Source organism: Urocampus carinirostris, chromosome 1, assembly GCF_059441175.1.
Source record: "Urocampus carinirostris isolate Australia breed hairy pipefish chromosome 1, RoL_Ucar_1.0, whole genome shotgun sequence".
NCBI classification, from domain to species: domain Eukaryota; kingdom Metazoa; phylum Chordata; class Actinopteri; order Syngnathiformes; family Syngnathidae; genus Urocampus; species Urocampus carinirostris.
This window is the reverse complement of record NC_142349.1, coordinates 63,265,473-63,284,716: the sequence shown is the minus strand read 5'-3', so window position 1 is coordinate 63,284,716 and position 19,244 is coordinate 63,265,473. Positions and strand designations below refer to the sequence as shown.

The window sequence follows — 19,244 nt, the reverse complement described above, 5'->3', positions numbered from 1 at the left end:
TTTCACCATCCGGAATAAAATCTCTAAAGCATCTCCTGTGGTTACGTTTGTTCTTTGGTGATTTAAGTCGGTGTCCTATTGATGACACCACAACTTTTACTTTAAACATACATTAACAGGCATTTGTTTTATATGTATTTGCATTTAAAAATGTATAAAGATCTATTCTTCAATCGATCCATCCATCTGTCCATCCATCTATCCATCCATCCATCCATCCATCCATTCATCCATTCATGCATTCATTAATCCATCCATCCATCCATCCATCCATCCATCCATCCATCCATCCATGATCTGAAATGAAATGAAATGATCTGCATTTATATAGCGCTTTTCAAGTCAATGACTTCCCAAAGCGCTTTACAAAGTGCTCCACATTTCCCAATAGCGGCCTTGCAGCCACGTAAGGCGCTAACCTGCTTATTGGGGGTATTTAGGGTTCAGTGTCTTACCCAAGGACACTTCGACATGTAACACGGACAAGCCGGGATTCGAACTGGGATCCCTTAATCCTAAAACGATCGCTCTACCTCCTGAGCTACTGCTGCCTCCATCCATCCATCCATCCATCCATCCATCCATCCATCCATCCATCCATCCATCCATCCATCCATCCATCCATCCATCCATCCATTCATGGATTCATTAATCCATCTACCCATCCACCCATCCATCTTTTAATCTACCCATCTATCCTTCCATCCATCCATTAATCTGTCAATATATCCATCCATCCATCCATCCATCCATCCATCCATCCATCCATCCATCCATCCATCCATCCATCCATCCATCCATCCATCCATCTATCCATTCATCCATTCATGCATTCATTAATCCAACCACCTATCCAACCATCCATCTTTTAATCTACCCATCTATCCTTCCATCCATCCATTAATCTGTCAATATATCCATCCATCCATCCATCCATCCATCCATCCATCCATCCATTCATGCATTCATTAATCCATCCATCTATCCAACCATCCATTTTTTAATCTACCCATCTATCCTTCCATCCATCCATTAATCTGTAAATATATCCATCCATCCTTCCATCCATCCACCCATCCATCCATCCATCCATCTATCCGCTAATTCAATGGTCATGTTTGTGTTTGTTTGTCTCCCATATTTGGAATTACAGTTGACAGATTTTAAGTGGCATGTTTCTTCCTTTAACTAGCGGAAATTGGATCCAGTTGAACTGAAAACGTCCTAATGGAATGTCTCCAAACGAATATGTCATGCTTTCTCATTTACAGGTGAACCCAAATAGTACTCGAACATGACAAATACACAAGACAGTGGAGATAAATGTCTCTCAAGTCGGACATTTTTGTGGAAGGTCTGTTTGTCTTCACAGTCAAATGGCATTTTTACAGTTTTTAACATTCCAAACTTTGATTTTGAGCACAATCTCATTATTTGATAAGAGGAGAAGACCCAACAGAAATGAAAAAAAGTGGACATTTGACGAGGAGGCTGGATGGATGCCAGTGGCTTCCGAGAACGGTCAAATGGACCACCCACTGCCTCATCCCATTTAACCCCTCCGCCCCTTCTCTCCCCCAACACCCCCCCATTGCTCGGTCTATGATGCGTTCAGGCAAGAGTGTGACGGTAAAACGGAAGGTTTGTGAATTATTTTCAAATCAAACCAAAGCACCGTGGTGTCAAAGCATCACTGGCGACTGAGTGGCCATTAAAGGACCTCCTCTGAGCTTCGCCGCTTTGAAGGCCGACCAGTGGAACCGACGTTAGCTCAGCGAGACCCCCCACCAACATTGGGGAGATGGCAATATAGATCCCTCTCACTGGGGATGCAATGGCTCGGTCCGACTACCTCCAATGGCAGTTCCGGACTGAGCACCCTGATGGGCTTTGTTATGAAGAACTCAGCTGCTGACTGTTTCTCTTCTTTTCTTCCCTAGTTGCTATGGATCTCAAAGCCATGTCTTCCTTTTGGATGTGTTGGAATGGAACACCTCCATGCTTCATAAAATAACTTCTGAGGTAATACAGAAGCCTCGGTACAGTTTCAGAATGATAGTTGAATTTAACATCCATCCTTCATCTGCACTGTTTATCCTCAGTAGGGTTGCGAGGGTGCCCATCCCAGCTAGCTTCGGGCAGTGGGCAGGGGACACCCTGAAAGGCACACAGGGACAGACAACTAATTTGCTCATTCACAACTAGGGACAATTTGGACCGGCTAAATAACCTGACATGCATGTTTTGGGGAATGTGGGAGGGAACCAGAGTGCCCCAAAGAAACCCATGCAAGCACGGGGAGAACATGCAAACACCACACAGGAAGGTTTGATCCCATGACACTGGAACTGGGGCGGCAGTAGCTCAGGAGGTAGAGCGATCGTTTTAGGATTAAGGGATCCCAGTTCGAATCCCGGCTTGTCCGTGTTACATGTCGAAGTGTCCTTGGGTAAGACACTGAACCCTAAATACCCCCAATAAGCAGGTTAGTGCCTTACATGGCTGCACAGATCACGGCCGCTATTGGGATATGTGAAGCACAATGTAAAGCGCTTTGGGAAGTCATTGACTTGAAAAGCGCTATATAAATGCAGAAAAAAAAAAAAAAAACTGTGGACGCGCTAACCACTCAGCCGCCATGCCGCCTTTGAATTTAACATGTCTGGAAAAAAAGAAGTACAGGAACTACTCACGTAATGTGGATTCTTTGGACAATGGAATCCTTTTCGAAGGCAGAAAGTGATAGTAAATAGTTATTTAATCAAAATTTAATTAAAATAATAATTCAACTGGAAGGAAGACAGTGCCATTACACCAAAAAAAGTGAAGAAAATGGGACACAAGTGAAGGCTATTGTGATGAAAGTCTTGGTAAACCAAGAAAAAAAAACAATTATACTGTATTATATATTGGCAAATATATTTGATATTTGTAAACACATTTTATAAAGCTTAACATAAAGGAAGGTGAACAAAACTTCTGAATTTTTCAAATCAAAATCAAAGCCGAATTTAAAACGAGTATCCTAGTTTTTAGGGATGTAACAACTTTAAAATGTATTTCTTTAAGGTTTCAATCTGGATGCTTGTTGAAAATAACACCTTTTAAGACTTTTTGAAGGCAAGAAATACTATTTAAAAGCAATAGTATCAAAATGTAGTAAAAACTATAGTTAAACTGGAAGGATGAAAGTTCCATGACCAAAGTAGGGAAGCAAACCAAGACACAAGTGAGGGCAAGTGTGATGAAGGTCTACAAAAAAAATGACTTCCATTTTTAGAGGAACCTTGAAAATTAAAATAATTTGGAAAAAGCATATAATACTATATGTTGGCTCATCACTAGTTTAATTATGTATCTCAAAAATTTACGTTAGGATCAAACTCAGATCCATAGTGAATATCTCTGTTTTCAGGCTTATATGAATGCCTTCAAAATGTCTTTCTTGATGGTCTAAATTAGGTATAAACTAATACTTGAAATACTTTATAAATTTTTTAAAGAGAGTAGTTATTAAGGGCGACTTCATTTTCGGATCACAAGTCAGTAGATTATGAATTTATTATTTTTGCCAAAATAAAGGCAGCGAGAATGATGAACAGCAGATAACAAAGACATTCACTGTATAGTGAAAGACTAATAATCATTCCCCTGCTTTTATGCTTTTTTTCCTTCAATTTCAAGAGTAATAACATTATGAAGGTCATTTTTGAAGGTCTATCGCAAACAAAAGACAAAAGTAAATGCACCAACAAGTATAAAAAATCAGCAGAAGAAGGAAGATGACGAGATGTTCTAAAAAAATGAAATAAAAATCCAACTCAGATTTAGAGCCAAAACCTCAGTTTTCTGAATTGTGTAAAGGCCTTCAAAAAGTCCTTCATCAATGTCTTGATATGTTTGCTTGTAGAAAAAAAGTCATCACCAATACAGAAAGTCAGCAGATGAATGCAAATTATGAGATGTTCTAATAAAAATCCAACTCAGATTTAAAGCCAAAACCTCAGTTTTCCGAATTGTGTAAAGGCCTTCAAAAAGTCCTTCATCAATGTCTTGATATGTTTGCTTGTAGAAAAAAAGTCATCACCAATACAAAAAGTCAGCAGATGAATGCAAATGATGAGATGTTCTAATAAAAATCCAACTCAGATTTAAAGCCAAAACCTCAGTTTTCCGAATTGTGTAAAGGCCTTCAAAAAGTCCTTCATCAATGTCTTGATATGTTTGCTTGTAGAAGCATATCTCTCACGGAAAGAATATTTGAAGACAAAAAAATTACCTTAAAAAGTTATGTTTTATCTGGGTGGAAGAAAGTGCCACGACATAAAAAGTAAATGAAAACAAGGCACAATTGAAGGCTGCTGCAACGAAGGTCTACAAAACATAAATTCAATTTTCAGGACACCATGAAAATTTAATTATATCATATCTACTGAGTAGTTATCAAGTTATTTGACTGATCTCAAACAAGAAGATTATAAATGTTATATTTTAGCACTTATCAGCAATGTTTTCTGTAATTTTCCACGGGTCTGAGCTTTCACACAAAGTCGGTGAGCAACGCTTGAAACAACAGTGAGCAACGGCAATCCCAAGTGTGGCAACTAATCCGTTATCAAACATGTCCAAAACTTGACATCAAGTTACATTTTGCTGAGTTTCCGGCAATGCAAAATGATTTTTCTCTTTTGAATGAATTGACTCATGTACTATTGCAAAGGTTGTACGGCCTACATACGTCGTTTGTTCTTACAATTCTTTCACAAGATTTCCATTTCTTTTTATTTCCTGATATATTTTGTCGCATTATATTAACATTTTTGGGGGCTTATTTAGTCGGTTGTAAGATACAGAACTGTACTTAATCACATTTTTTTAGTGGAAGTACAATGTTGGCAACAAGATTCTCTTGATATAATTGGAAATGATTTGAATGCAACACAAACTTTTTCTTCTTTTTTTCCGTGTTTTTTTTCTACTTTTTTAAAAATTCCTTTAAAAAAATCTTATTGTGTTAATTTTTTTTCGAGCTGTTACTTTTTTCTTTTTGTTCTGTATTTACTTGTTTCCTACATTTCTTTCTTTTCTTTTTTTCTGGCTTTTTTCTACATTTTTTCCCTCTTTTTTTCTCTTCCTTTTGTTTCTTTTTCTCTCAGCTTTTCACTACATCTTCATTTTGGTATTTTTTTTTTTTTGTTCTATTCCCCCCCTCCTTTACGTCATTTTGTGCATAATTGTACATAATATTTGGTCATGTTGGGATTAAAGAAGCAAAAACAACCCGAAGAGCCGTTTAGGACCCGAAAGAGCCGGTTCCTTCTAGTGAGCCGAGCCGAAGAAGCCGGTTCCCCGACAAACTCTACTAACTTTACTCAACTTCGTTTTACTTCGACTCGACTTATAGAAAATACCGCATTTCGGACACAACGTCGGGGGAACCCGTGTATTTTTACCTTCATGCACTGTAACTTTGACTTAAGTCGCTTTTTAATTAGTACTTTTGAGCCCTCATTTTTGTGCGCTGGCTCGATTTTCTTGTGCGCTGAGAATGTGCAAGCAGTGCGCAATCGCGCACGCGCACAGCTTAAAGGGAACACTGCTTACCAGTAACACAAATTAAGGCAGCAAGAGCAATGAACTACAACCAAGGCCAATAACCATTCCGCTGCTGTTATATATCCATTCATCCATCCAATATCTGCACCGCTTATCCCCAGTAGGGTCACAGGGGTGCTGGAGCCCATCCCAGCTGCTGTTATATGCATTTTTCTCTAAATATAAAGGAGTTCATTTTTCAAGGTCACCTTAAAAACAAAATATTATATGTAATAAATTAGCTGATAATGGCAGATAAAGAGAAGTTCCTCTGGGTCGTGTGCAGGCCTTCAAAAAGTCCTGCATATAAGTCAGAATTTGGTATATTGTGCACATAAGAATGGAGAGTAGTCAATATTTATACTCATTAAAAATAATTACTTTAAGGGATTGAATAACACTTTAAAGTTAATGAAGTCAGACTTATAAGTCTTGAAATCAAAACTTATGTCCACCATTATTATGAATACGTAATAACTATGTAATAAACATGTAATAAAAACTAGATATGACAACCGGGTCATTGACCTCCTGACCAGGTTTGAGATTCAAAAGTGTTGTGTAAGCTTGTTGAGGAAGATTAGCAATTTACCAACCTGTTAAAGTGTCCCCTAATAAAAAACTGTTTTTTATCACATCAGTTCCAGTGCTAGGACATTTTATAAGTAGGAGACAGGAGGCATATGACAAGAATATGCTTGAAAAGACAAGATGTCCTTGCGAAAGGAAAAGAAGAGCCACAGTCACCGAAAACAATTTCTGACTAATGGCCAAATGCATGGCGAATTGCAAGATATACAATGAAGAAAAGAAGTATTTGAAAACCCTGCTATTTTGCTATTTCTCCCACTTAGAAATCATGGAGGGTTCTGAAATTTTGGTCGTGGGTGCATGTCTACTGTGAGAGAGATAAACTAAAAAGAAAAATCCAGAAATCACAATGCATTTTTTAAAAACTATTTATTTGTGTGATACAGCTGAAAGTGAGAATTTGAACACCCGAGTATCATCTAGATTTCTGACCCTGAAAGACGTGTTGGTCCGCCCATTAGAAGTCCACCTGTACTCCATGTATCATCCTGAATCAGACGCACCTATTTGAAGTCTATAGCTGCATAAAGACACCTGTCCACCCCGTACAATCAGTAAAACTGTAACTTGTAACATGGCAAAGACCAAAGACAAGAGACAAAATTGTACACCTCCACAAAGCTGTAAAGGGCTTAGGAGCACTTGCCAAGCAGCTTTGTGAAAAAAGGTCCACTGTTGGAGCAAATTTTAGAAAATGGAAGAAGCTAAACATGACGGTCATTCTTAAGTGTAGTGGAGCCCCATGCAAGATATCACCTCGTGGGGTCTCAATGATTCAAAGAAAGGTAAGGATTAGCCCGGAACTACACGACAGTCCGGTGCGGAGTTTGTATGTTCTCCCCGTGCTTGCGTGGCTTTCCTCCGGGCACTCCGGTTTCCTCCGGGCACTCCGGTTTCCTCCGGGCACTCCGGTTTCCTCCCACATTCCAAAGACATACATTTCAGGTGGATTGGCCGGTCCAAACTGTCCCTAGGTGTGAATGAGTGAGCGAGTTGTCTGTCCCTGTGTGCCCTGCGAATGGCTGGTAACCAGTTCAGGGTGTCCCCTGCCCACTGCCTGAAGATAGCTGGGATGGGCTCCAGCACTCCCGCGACCCTACTATGGATAAGCGGAGCAGATAATGGATGGATGGATGGATATTTATATGTGCACAAGGTAGACCCCTAAGAACAGCTGAGTAGCCTGCCCAACCAGTGACGGGTCATTGCCATTTTCTGGGAAAATTAGATTTCTAACTGGCATGAAAAATCATTAACATGATCAGTTTCATCAGTGACATGATCAATTCTTCCAAAATTATTTTACAAATTAGCCCATAACTTATATATGTAAATACCTCAGTGCCCTTAAAGTGGTGTTTTAGTGGTTGACTGAGCATATTTTATCTCAACCTTTAACAATTAAAAACATCATTATAACGTAGTAACAAAACAGAAATAACACGATAAGTTTTTATTTTAAAATGCATATCAAACCGGTTGCTATTCATGTTAATCAGTCACGAAATCGTAGCTATTCCAAAGGATTCCAAGAGTTGTTGATGCCTGATACAGTGGATATCACAATTGTATCCATCCACATACAGTGTAAGTCTATGGTTTTGGCAAGCATGTAAATACACAGGACACAACAATAGAGCCCACTTATAAAAAGTGTAACAGATGAATTAGGTGAGAGACAAGAATTAAATATCTTTCATTTATTGTCAAAGGTTAATTGTGTAAACGTCTAATTTCCGTAATGACGTTCCTCCCCCTTCGCCCTTGAAATCAGTTTATTCGTTTCTATTCGTGTAAACTATTTTTTCATATTGTTCCAGAAATGCAATATTGTATTACCACATGCTAATGCAACAAGCCCTGCCTCTGTTAGCTTTTTATTTCCCCTTGAGTTGCATATTCTAAAATCACACGACGATCAATAAAAGGTGATTAATTTTACAGCAACCGTCATACAGCTTTAATTAATTTGATAACAAACGTAATCAGCATCATAAAACTGTGGCCAAAGCGAAACCATCATAGCATAGCGTTTTTCTTCAGACAGACCGAGCTGAAAGAGGCTTGGGCAGAAAATGTACCCCAAAAAGGCCCCTCTAAAGGGGTTGCCAACTGGAAATATTCCAGAGAGCCCCCTGGCCCCCTTGGATCTCCATTTCAACTACCAAAACAAGTGCAGGACTTCGAAAAACTGCCAGAATAAGATCATATAAGAGCATCATTCAAAAAGAATGTATCTGGATTATAAGTAGTGGCACTTGTAGTGAAATATTAGCATTAAATGGTGGGGATTATTAATGGGTTTGTATTTTTTATTCTGAGACAGCATTTAAAAAAATAGACAATGAGCTTCAAGTATTCAAACATACATACCGTAAATTCCGGACTATAGAGCGCATCTGATTATCAGCTGCACCCATCACATTTTAAGAGGAAAACCGATTTTGTACTTACACAAGCCGCAGCTGTATATAAGCCGCATGCGCCCACATAACACTAACACAAAATTAACCCAGACCCGACTTTAAGTATCGCGATAGTACCTGAATATCCTTCATTGAAATTGACAGTCCAAAAATTACAGCCGGCAAAATTAACAGAAAATGATACAGGTACTTAAGGTTTGATGCAGACCGGCAGATCCCGGGTCCTGTTCAAGTAATCCAAAGAAAAAAGTGTATATTTCCAAAGCTAAGGGTGGGAAAAATATATATCCACTATTGTCCGCCATGTCCACAAACACTCACCTTTACCGGTCCCCACTTCCCGTCAGACCGCGTTTGTTACGCCCCTTCTTTTGATTTGCCCGTCCAAAACATATCAGAATAAGTGTCCAAAATAAATACAAATACATTCATTACAAAAATATACAGTTGCAAGTACATATTATACATGGTTACACATATTTACAAAGAAAGACGGTACACCGAGAGAGTTTTCAAAGCTTTAATAATAAAAATATATCTTTCATCCGGGCAGCTAATGGTAGCAACACGCTAGCAACACCCGCTCGAAACACAGTAAACGGGTCTGTTAAAAAAACCTACCGTACTTGTAAAAATCACGGTAAACTGTCCTCATCTTCCTCCTTAGAACTGAAGCCATCAAAGTCGTCTTCCTCAGTGTCGGAAAGAAACAGTGTCATATAGACGTCGTCCCACGCTCCCGCAGCCTCACTCGCAGCAGACCGGCTTTTCGGAACCAGTTGGTGATGGTGGATTTTTTTATGCTGCCCCACGCTGTCAGGATCCACTGGCAGACTTGCGAAAAAGTTGCCTTTCGCATGCGGCCAGTTTTAGTGAAAGATTTCTCGCCGCTAGTCAAGCCAAGAAGTTGCAGTCTTCCTCGGCGCAAATATTCCACCGGTCTAAATCTTACCTTTTGTACTCGAGCGCCCCTGGCGGCTGTTAGGAAAATTACATAAGTTGGCCACATCACTGAATAAGCCGCAGGGTTGAAAGTTTTGGGAAAAAGTAGCGGCTTATAGTCCGAAATTTACGGTATACATATACAGATACATAAACCTATATATATATATATATATATATATATATATATATATATATATATATATATATATATATATATATATATATATATATATATATATATATATACATAGGTCGATCTTGGTAGAAAATATTTCACAAAGTGAGCAAAATTATCTAACATCTACAAGATGAGACATTTTTTTTTGTTTAAGGATGTTTTCTTTCTTATTTTTCCTCGGAAACAGAATTAAAAATTCCGAAGTACAAATATTCTTATAATAACCAATTATTTACTGCTAATGCGACAATAATTGATTTTCTGCAATATATCTGGTAGGCTTAATTCTCACCCGGGATGCTCAATCCAGGATTAACAAACTAATACTAAATTTACTTTGATTTCAGCTTGAGTAAATATTATTTTATGTTGTTGCTGCCATTCCAAAACATTGCTTTTTCTGGAAAAAAAAATGGAATGTTTAAAATGGAAAAAAAATATTTTAAAACATAAAATGGAGAACTATTTTTTTGCACACACGCAAACTTATCTCCGAGCCTTGAAAAGAGCTATAAATAGCTCGTGACCCTTAGATTCCCAACTCCTGGTCTCCTGTTTTGTCAAGATTGCCATCAGATCGTTATCCCAACTGTTACCTTCAGCTCAGTAAGCCTTTTCGTCCGACTCCGTTTCTGCCCTGCTTTTTTCTGCCTGATCTTTGTTGCCAACCTGTTTCAGGACCTGACTACGCCCCGATCTGCCTGCCTGTCACCAGACCTGTTTGGCCCGTTACCTGCCTGCCTCCTGCGACCGACCTCGCTTACGAACTCGACACAGCCTTTGATCTCCAGTCCCGGCCAACGACTTGCTATTCCCGCCTGTCTCCGATCCTCCTCGCCAGACACGGAAGTGCGACTTCCGCACTGCTGGCTTCTTTTGTCCGTCAGCCATCGGATCGTAGAAGCAAGCCTTACTCTCCCTCTTTTTCAATAAAAACTGAGAAAACGAGCGCTATTGGGTCCTGTGTCCGTTTCTGGTCCGTGACATGTTTACTGTATAAAATCCCCCAAAAAACAAAAATGAAAATAATGGAAGCATAACCACATAACCCCATTAAAGCGCTAAATCTCCTGTCCGCTGCTATCAATAAACAGCAGCTTGCACACCCCGACGGAGCTTTTTATCGTCGCCGGCGACTTTAATCGGGCATGTTTAAGGACTGTACTTCCCAAATCCTTTCAGTACATGGACTATTTAAGATTAGGGAAGAAAAAACACTGGACCGTGTGTACAGTAAGATCAAACATTTAGTTGGATCCGCCCATCTCTGTCTGTCCCTCACCCCCCCTCATGCACCTCCCTTCCAGAGGAAAACAAAGCCTAAACTACAAGTACAGTACAAACATCTTCTTTGTTCCTTTATCTCTTGTTTTCCTTATCCTCACTGTAAAATGTGGAACTGGAGTGCCACGTCCAATTTCGTTGTCACAATATATCCCATGTTGTAACAATGACAATAAAGGTATATTCTATTCTCTTCTAAAGCAATCACAGACATTCAAGTGAAACAACAAGTGTTTTATTTCTTTAAAAAAAAAAAGTGACACATCAATACAATAGTGCTAAAAGTACGTACAACAACAAAAACGACACAACGTATACAATACTGATAATGGGAGAACATTTCAACACAGGCTGATACCTCAAGGTCGTGGTGTTTGTGTGTGTCGGTGCGTGTATTGTGCGAGTTTGTGTGCACCAGATAGAAAAAGAGCTTTACCACATACAGATAAAATGAATCTAAAACAAACTTTTTACAACAGGGGCACGGAAAGGTTTCTATTTGGAAGACATTTCCACAGTGGAGGCGTCGTTGGCGCCGTTGACCTGGTAGTCTCCGGAGGGGCCGCTCACCAGAACTCGCATTCGTTCGGGGAAGTCGTCAAACTTGGGCGACAGCAGGAAGTCGTAAACAAGGGCCGCTGCCACCCCGCCGCACATGGGGCCCACCCAGTATACCTGCCGCGGATTGGCCGGGGTCATTAATAACGTCAACATTGCAAAAAAATAACAATCCGCTTATAAGAATTCAAGGGTTATCTGTGATGTACACGTCCAACATTATTTTAGTTGAGATATTTCACAGTATTATAAGCAGGGTTGGGTAGGGTTACTCTAACTGGATTACTTTCAATTACTTTTGGATTACTCCAATACCAGATATGCTAATAAAAGACAAAAAAACAAAAACAAATATGAATAAAATGACTCAATTTTGTGCAGGCTTGGGGAGTAACGGAATACATGGAAAGGCAAAAATGATGTTGGCAAGCTGTTTGGATTTATTTTCATTTTGTTTTTGTCACATTTTATGTTAGTTTTGCCGGAGATCAAAAAGATCAAATCCAGGAGAGAAAGCTTACCACGTGTTGTGAGTCATCATTTTATTCACATTTAGTGTCATGTCCAGCATGGTCGCCGTGGCGACCGGCTGGCCCTGCCCCCTTGGCACCGGCTGTAGCAGATTTTCTAATTTGCGTGTGTGCTTCTTAAGGGCGGGTTTTGGGGATTGCCGGTGGCAGGTTCATTGCATTACTTTGCATTATTCTGTTCTGTTTGACTTGAGGAAACCTGTACTTGCCCGTTCTGAGTAAAAGCCTGTTTTCTGAGTATTCCTAGTCTGAGTTCCTGTTGGCCTGTAAGCCTGTTATTGTTTTTGTCCCTGAGTGTTGGACGACTTTTATTTCCTCAATAAAATTAACTAACTAAAATTAACGCGAATGAGTTCCGATCTGGTCCGGTCCCATGACATTTAGTTTATTTTGTCTTTAATTAGCATATTTGGTATTGGAGTAATCCAAAAGTAATTGAAAGTAATCCAGTTAAAGTAACCCTACCCAACCCTGATTATAAGTAAAGTACTTCATGTAATTGAGAGTAATAAAACCCTAATTTTGATTAGATACATCACTAAAAAGCCAAAATACTTGTCTTCTGCATTTAATGATTGAATTTTGACACTTTCGGGCTTTTTTATAGTGTGATTTTGTTTCACCTGCATTTGGAGATAAAAATTCATCAAAAGAGAAAACAAAAACATGACTTTATTTTATTTTATGCTATCCGATACTCATTACAATCGGGATTTTAAAAATGTGACGTGATTGTGGAAGTCGTTAAATATTACGGTAGAAAGAATTAAAGCCTGACCATCATTGTTAATGTTTGTAGTAAATGTTTAAATACAACATTTTTAAAAGGCATATAACAATTAGGTATGTCCCAGACAAATTCTGATCCATCTATCTATCTATCTATCTATCTATCTATCTATCTATCTATCTATCTATCTATCTATCTATCTATCTATCTATCTATCTATCTATCTATCTATCTATCTATCTATCTATCTATCTATCTATCTATCTATCTATCTATCTATCTATCTATCTATCTATCTATCTATCTATCTATCTATCTATCTATCTATCTATCTATCCATTATCTGCACCGCTTATCCTCAGTAGGGTCACGGGGGTGCTAGAGCCCATCCCAGCTACCTTCGAGCAGTGGGCAGGGGATACCCTGAACTGGTTGCCAGCCAGTCCCAGGGTAAACAGATAAAGACAACTCACTTGCTCATTCACACCCAGGGACAATTTGGACCGGCCAATTAACCTGACATGCACGTTTTTGGAATGTGGGAGAAAACCGGAGTTCCCAGAGTAAACCCACGCAAGCACGGGGAAAACATGCAAACTCATCGATTTATTCATTTATTTATTTTCAGATATTTGAAGTGGGTACACCCCAGATTCAATCTGGCTTATTACTGCGAAATTGTATTTCCAAACCAACAAAAAATGAATGAACTCATGTTGTCTGAGTGTCGAGAAATATAAGAATGTAATATGATGATTATGATTATATTATTCGTTTTTTCAATGTGATATCCAGACATTGCTGGAAATAAAACCAGGGGTGGAATTTAGAATGTATCTGTCATGATTGCCGATGTGAATCACCTGTGCCCGTTCATTTGGCGCCAACTGCTGCGGGCTCTGATTGGCTTCCTGTCCCTAGGTAAACCCAGTCCTGTCAATCCGCTGTTGTCAGTCCGTCTGCGAACCTCTGTGTATACAAGCCAAGCCTTTTTCAACCCTGACTCCCACCTGTCCCGTTTTTGCTCCCGTTTGTCTCTGGCTTACGACCCATTTTTGTTCCCAACTCCGTCTACTCTCCCGTCCTGGCTTACGGCTCGTTTCTGACCCGGACCACGCTTTTGCTCTCCCTGTCCCGGCTACCGACCTGATTTTCCGTCCCTGACACCGCCATCGCTCCCTACGAAAGATCCACTTCTGTATTCGGATCACAATCCGAGTGCGAGAACGACTTGCTTCCCGAGGCCAGCGAGCATCGGATCACGGGCGCTGCCCTTCCTTTTTCTTTCAATAAAATTGTGAGAAAACATTACGCGATTGGGTCTACCCTGTGTGCTGGACGTGACAGTATCGTTTACTCAAGAACGCTGATTTTTCAATGAAATCTGATAATGCTTTTGGAGCTGATATCGGACCGATATCAGATATCGATATTGAATCAGGAAACCCTTAATAACGATCGGTAAATTCATGGACATTTTGGGGACAACTCTGTGCTAATGCTAGGTATGATTATTGCTAAATCTTACCACCTAAGCACAAAAAAAATTAAGCAGGGGTCTCTAAAAGGCAGTCCTTAGGCCACTTACGGTCCACAAGACAATAGTTTGAGGCCCAAGCCTAAATATTAAGATTTAATGTGAGAATAGAAGATTGTCGGTAAATGTATTATAACATCTGCAGACACAAAAAAATGTAAACGCTTACACAGTGTTGTTTAACTTAGATTTCAATTGAAAATACAGGCTTTGATAGTGTATGTTATCGTAAATCTCTCTTCCTCCCAAGTCCTCATCAATAAAATGAAATTTCGGGTTTGTTTTGGGCTAAGTCCTGCAAATCAAGTTAATTAGTCGGGCTCGGGCTGGGTTGGTCTTAATTACCCGCGGCCCCGGTTGGGTCAGGCTGTGTATTTTTAGGCCCGATCATATCTCCGATCTGGTGGCCCCTGGGTGGATTCAGTTCGAGACTTCTGGTATAGATCTCGATAAAACAGTCATAAAGGTTTTAAAAAAAGTTCTGTACCCAATGAGGGCAGCACGGCGGCGCAGTGGTTAGCGTGTGTGCGGCACAGTTCTAAGTGGGTTCAAATCCAGCTACCGGACTTCCTGTGCGGAGTTTGAATGTTCTCCCCGTGCTTGCGTGGGTTTCCTCCGGGCACTCCGGTTTCCTCCCACATTCCAAAGACATGAATTTCAGGTGGATTGGTCGGTCCAAGTTGTCCCTAGGTGTGAATGAGCGAGCGAGTTGTCTGTCCCCGTGTGCCCTGCGATTGGCTGGCAACCAGTTCAGGGTGTCCCCTGCCCACTGCCCGTTGATTGCTGGGATGGGCTCCAGCACCCCCGCGACCCTACTGAGGATAAGCGGTGCAGCTAATGAGATGAGATAATGAGACGTACCCAATGGTTGCTGAAGTCATTCATAACCAATGCCGGGCCAAAAGTGCGGGCGGGGTTGATGCCGCAGCCGGTGTAGCTGATCTGGAGACGAAACACAAGATGTTCTCATTTTCAGTTTGGCTTCAGGCCGGGTCGCACCAACTCACCGCCGCTAAATGGCCGAGGCAGACGGAGAGGCCGATGGCTAAGGGTGCAGAACCGGTGACGTCTCGCCTCCTCTTATCTGTCACGGCGATGACACACAGCACCAACTGGAACGTGGCCAGGAGCTCGATGCCCACGCCCTGACTGGCGGTCACCTTGCTTAGCTAAAAAAACAAATGCCAATAGTCAGTTTGTGGGTTTCTCTCATATCTCACTAGGCCAGATTCAGATATTGGCGGCTGCACAAGCCAGAGGGGCCTTAACACGGTTGTCGTTTAATGAATAACAGCGAACGGCAGACAAAGCCGTGAATATGTAACTTATGACAAGTTGTACTTCTTTTGGAAATAGCATAGTAGACCAATCAAATACTGTGCATGGGCCAAATGTGGCCAAAGGGCGACAGGTTGAAAACCCTCATCGATGAATGTTAAAACTTTGTATACATAATTGTATTCTAAAAAAAATGTCTTTATGGGAGAGCTGTAAAAATTTCAAAGGTTATCAGTTTGATGAAAATGAAAAACATACTTTCCTTGTGAAAGAACTATAAAAAAACAAATCCCAAAAGGGTTAATTTAATGAAAATATTTTTTCTCTCCCGACAACAAAGTTAATACTTTCATTATTAATACTAATATTTCTTTAAAAATGACAATTATCCCATATTACTATTTGGTTCAAGTACAAAGGTGTCAAGTAAAATAACACAGAGATAAAACCAGAATTTTTAGAAATATATATATTTTTGGTTGTACTGTAAATGCTTTTTTAGTTAGAAGAATAGAGAAAATGTCCTTTCATTTAAGAGTTCAACTTTAAGTTTGAGTAAATCAAGTTAGTCAGTTAAGGTGAAGCAGCACAACGGTTTTAAAAGGTTTTTTAAACTCGTGAGTTTAAGCTTTAAACCCAGGTTAAAAGCTTAAACTCGAGAGTTCAAGCTTTAAACCCGGGTTAAAAGCTTTTGGATTAACACCATAATATAAATTTTAAAGCTTTTTCATATCTTGATTTCAAAAATGTTTGAGTTAAGATTGTTAAGTCAGTGAGTAATAGCAGCGTGTAAATTGTTGACATCGAGTTAAAGTTTAGAAACTGGGATTAAGCTTTAAACCTGAGTTAAAAGCTATTGAATTAACACCAGAATATAATTTTTAAAGCTTTTTCATATCTTGATTTCAAACATGTTTGAGTAAAGATTGTTAAGTCAGTGAGTTATAGCAGCGTTTAAGTTGTTGACATCGAGTTAAAGTTTAGAAGCTGGGATTAAGCTTTAAACCTGAGTAAAAAACTATTGAATTAACACCAGAATATAAATTTCAAAGCTTTTTCATATCTTGAATTAAAACATGTTTGAGTTAAGATTGTTAAGTGTGTGAGTTAAAGCAGCGTTTAAGTTGTTGTTGACATCGAGTTAAAGTTTTGAAGCTGAGTTTAGGCTTTAAACCCGGGTTAAAAACTTTTGGATTAATGCCAGAATTTAAGTTTTGAAGCTGTTTTGTATCTTGATTTAAAACATGTTTGAGTTAAGATTGTTAAGTCAGTGAGTTAAAGCAGCGTTTAAGTTGTTGTTGACATTGAGTTAGTTTTAATATGAGTTAAGGCTTAAAACCTGGGTTAAAAGCTTTTGGATTAACACCAGAATTTAAATTTAAAGCCGTTTCATCTATTGATTTCAAATATGTTTGAGTTAAGATTGTCAAGTCAGTGAGTTAAAGCAGCATTTAAGTTGTTGTTGACATCCAGTTAAAGTTTTGAAGCTGAGTTTAATCTTTAAACCCGGGTTAAAAGCTTTTGGATTAACACCAGAATTTAAATTTAAAGCTGTTTCATCTCTTGATTTCAAACATGTTTGAGTTAAAATTGTCAAGTCAGTGAGTCAAAGAAGCGTTTAAGTTGTTGTTGACATCCAGTTAAAGTTTTGAAGTTTAAGCTTCAAACCTGAGTTGAAATAGTTAAACCAGCACTAAATATTACACACAAGAGATTTTTAACTGAGTTACAGCTTTAATGGTATTTTAAATATATAAATTAAATAAAAATAGTAAAAACACACGTTTTAAAGAAATATAAAATAATATAAAGTAATTTAAACACTATTTCAATCAAGGTTGATTAAAATGGCTTAAGTTAGTCAGTTAAAGCCGTGTTGGATCTGTTTCAAAACTTTAAATAGTTTGAAAAAGTTTTTTTTTTTAAAGAATTTTAAATACGTTTCAAGTTTTGAATAAAAGCTTTAGAATATATTATTAACGGTTTAAAGTTTTAATGATTTGTTTGCTTCCTATTTAAATCAATATTGTTTTTAAAATGTTTGTTTTTTGTTTCTGCCAAAAGGAGGCGCTGAATAATGCACACAGTCCCTTTAAACCGAAGGGTCTCCAATGTGGTACCCATGAAATGGTTCTGAAAATACCTCACCAGTATTCTAGGGCATAATTCAAATTTTTTTTTAATTTTTTAAAGTCTGAGTTAAAACTGTAAAGACCTTTTCAACTCTTGAATCAAAGCTTTGGAGCATACTATTAAAGGTTTAAAGTTTTAATGAACTGCTTGCTTCTGGTTTTGAAACTATATTATGGGTCATTGTGATTTTTGGGTGGCCAATCTGATTTCTGGCATGATGTTTAGTCGTTGACTCACTCTATTTTACCTCTGATTGCAGTTAGGTAATAACATAGTAATAACACAGTAATAACATAAGGACAACACATTAATGCTATTTCAGAATTTCATCTTGAATGGGCATCCTTCCATGTTAATCAGGACCAAAAAGTAGCTGATTAAATGTCATTTTTTTCTCTTCCGACCGATACAAACCCTGGCTTTTCTGCGCCTTACCTGATTGAGCCCCAATGCCGAGGTGGACGCGGGCCTGGTCCCGTACAGGATGCCGCTGGCCAGGGTCGAACCCAGCAACTGAGCCACGATGTAAACGGCGGCTCGGAAAACGCTGATCTGGCAGCTGGCGAGCATGCCGAGCGTGACGGCCGGATTGAGGTGGGCACCGCTAACGTGGCCCAGACTTTGCGCCAACGTGGCGATTGCCAACCCGAAGGCCAGGGAAACTTTCACCTCCTGACCCGGGTCGCCGGGGTTCCCGATGGCCGCCGACACACTCAGGAAAATGAACAGGGTCATACCCAGGAACTCGGCCAGAACGGCCCTCCAGAAGGCTTTGCTCTTGAACTCCCTCATGGTGCCTGAAAACGATGCGTAGGGGGGCGAGAGTGTGTTTGTGACCGGATAAACCCGAGCGGCGTTTTAAGGCCTGATAATAGTCAAGGGGCGGGCTTTCAAAAAAAAGTGAAAGGGTCACACTGAATTAATGAGAAACTGCAAAGACCTCCTCCTCCTCCGGCCCCCTTGGCTAGCACCTCCCAGTAAACCCAACTGGGAGAGAATCAAAGTCTCCAAAATGACAACATAAAATAACTCAAATACTGGAATACATTTCGACAACAAAAATCAATCGGCACGGGTAGCTCAACAAAGGTAGTCACTTATTAACCGCCGGCGCTAGATGATTCTCACGTACGAGGTTAAAGCCTTGGGAAAGGAGACGTGGTCCGCACCTGGAGCCCCCCTTGCACATGTCAGGGTATTGATGTGCACGTGCACGTGCACACTTCAAGGGGAGGTCATTATGACTCGCACTTTGATACAAGTTCAACATCAGAATGGATCATAATCATCACTGAGAGTGTGTCTTTGTGATAAGTTTATGGTACGGTTCACAGTTCACGGATCCCTTAACCCAGGGGTTTCAAACTCATTTTCACTCGGGGGCCACGCGATAGAACAAACATTCTGTCGGGGGCCGGACTAGTAGATTAAAGAGAAACAAAAAGAGAGATAAAGAAAT

At 39.7% G+C, this 19,244-nt stretch overlaps 1 protein-coding gene across 1 annotated transcript; it reads right to left on the bottom strand.

Moving 5' to 3' along the window:
• Positions 1-11,232: 11,232 nt before the first annotated feature.
• Positions 11,233-18,986, bottom strand: LOC148376517 (aquaporin FA-CHIP-like). Its single transcript, XM_088348084.1, has 4 exons — positions 18,221-18,986; positions 15,382-15,543; positions 15,236-15,316; positions 11,233-11,694 (listed from the first exon to the last, which is right to left on the bottom strand). Exons 1-4 carry the CDS (start codon positions 18,575-18,577, stop codon positions 11,515-11,517), a joined length of 780 nt encoding a protein of 259 aa, XP_088204210.1. The 5' UTR covers positions 18,578-18,986; the 3' UTR covers positions 11,233-11,514.
• Between the last annotated feature and the right edge of the window lie 258 nt (positions 18,987-19,244).

Coding starts and splice junctions, on each gene's coding strand:
- LOC148376517 (XM_088348084.1), bottom strand. CDS start 18,577: ATGAGGGAGTTCAAGAGCAAAGCCTTCTGGAGGGCCGTTCTGGCCGAG. Junction 15,544..18,220: donor CGGCATTGGGGCTCAATCAG/GTAAGGCGCAGA, acceptor TTGTTTTTTTAG/CTAAGCAAGGTGACCGCCAG. Junction 11,695..15,235: donor ATGACTTCAGCAACCATTGG/GTACGTCTCATT, acceptor AATCCGCGGCAG/GTATACTGGGTGGGCCCCAT.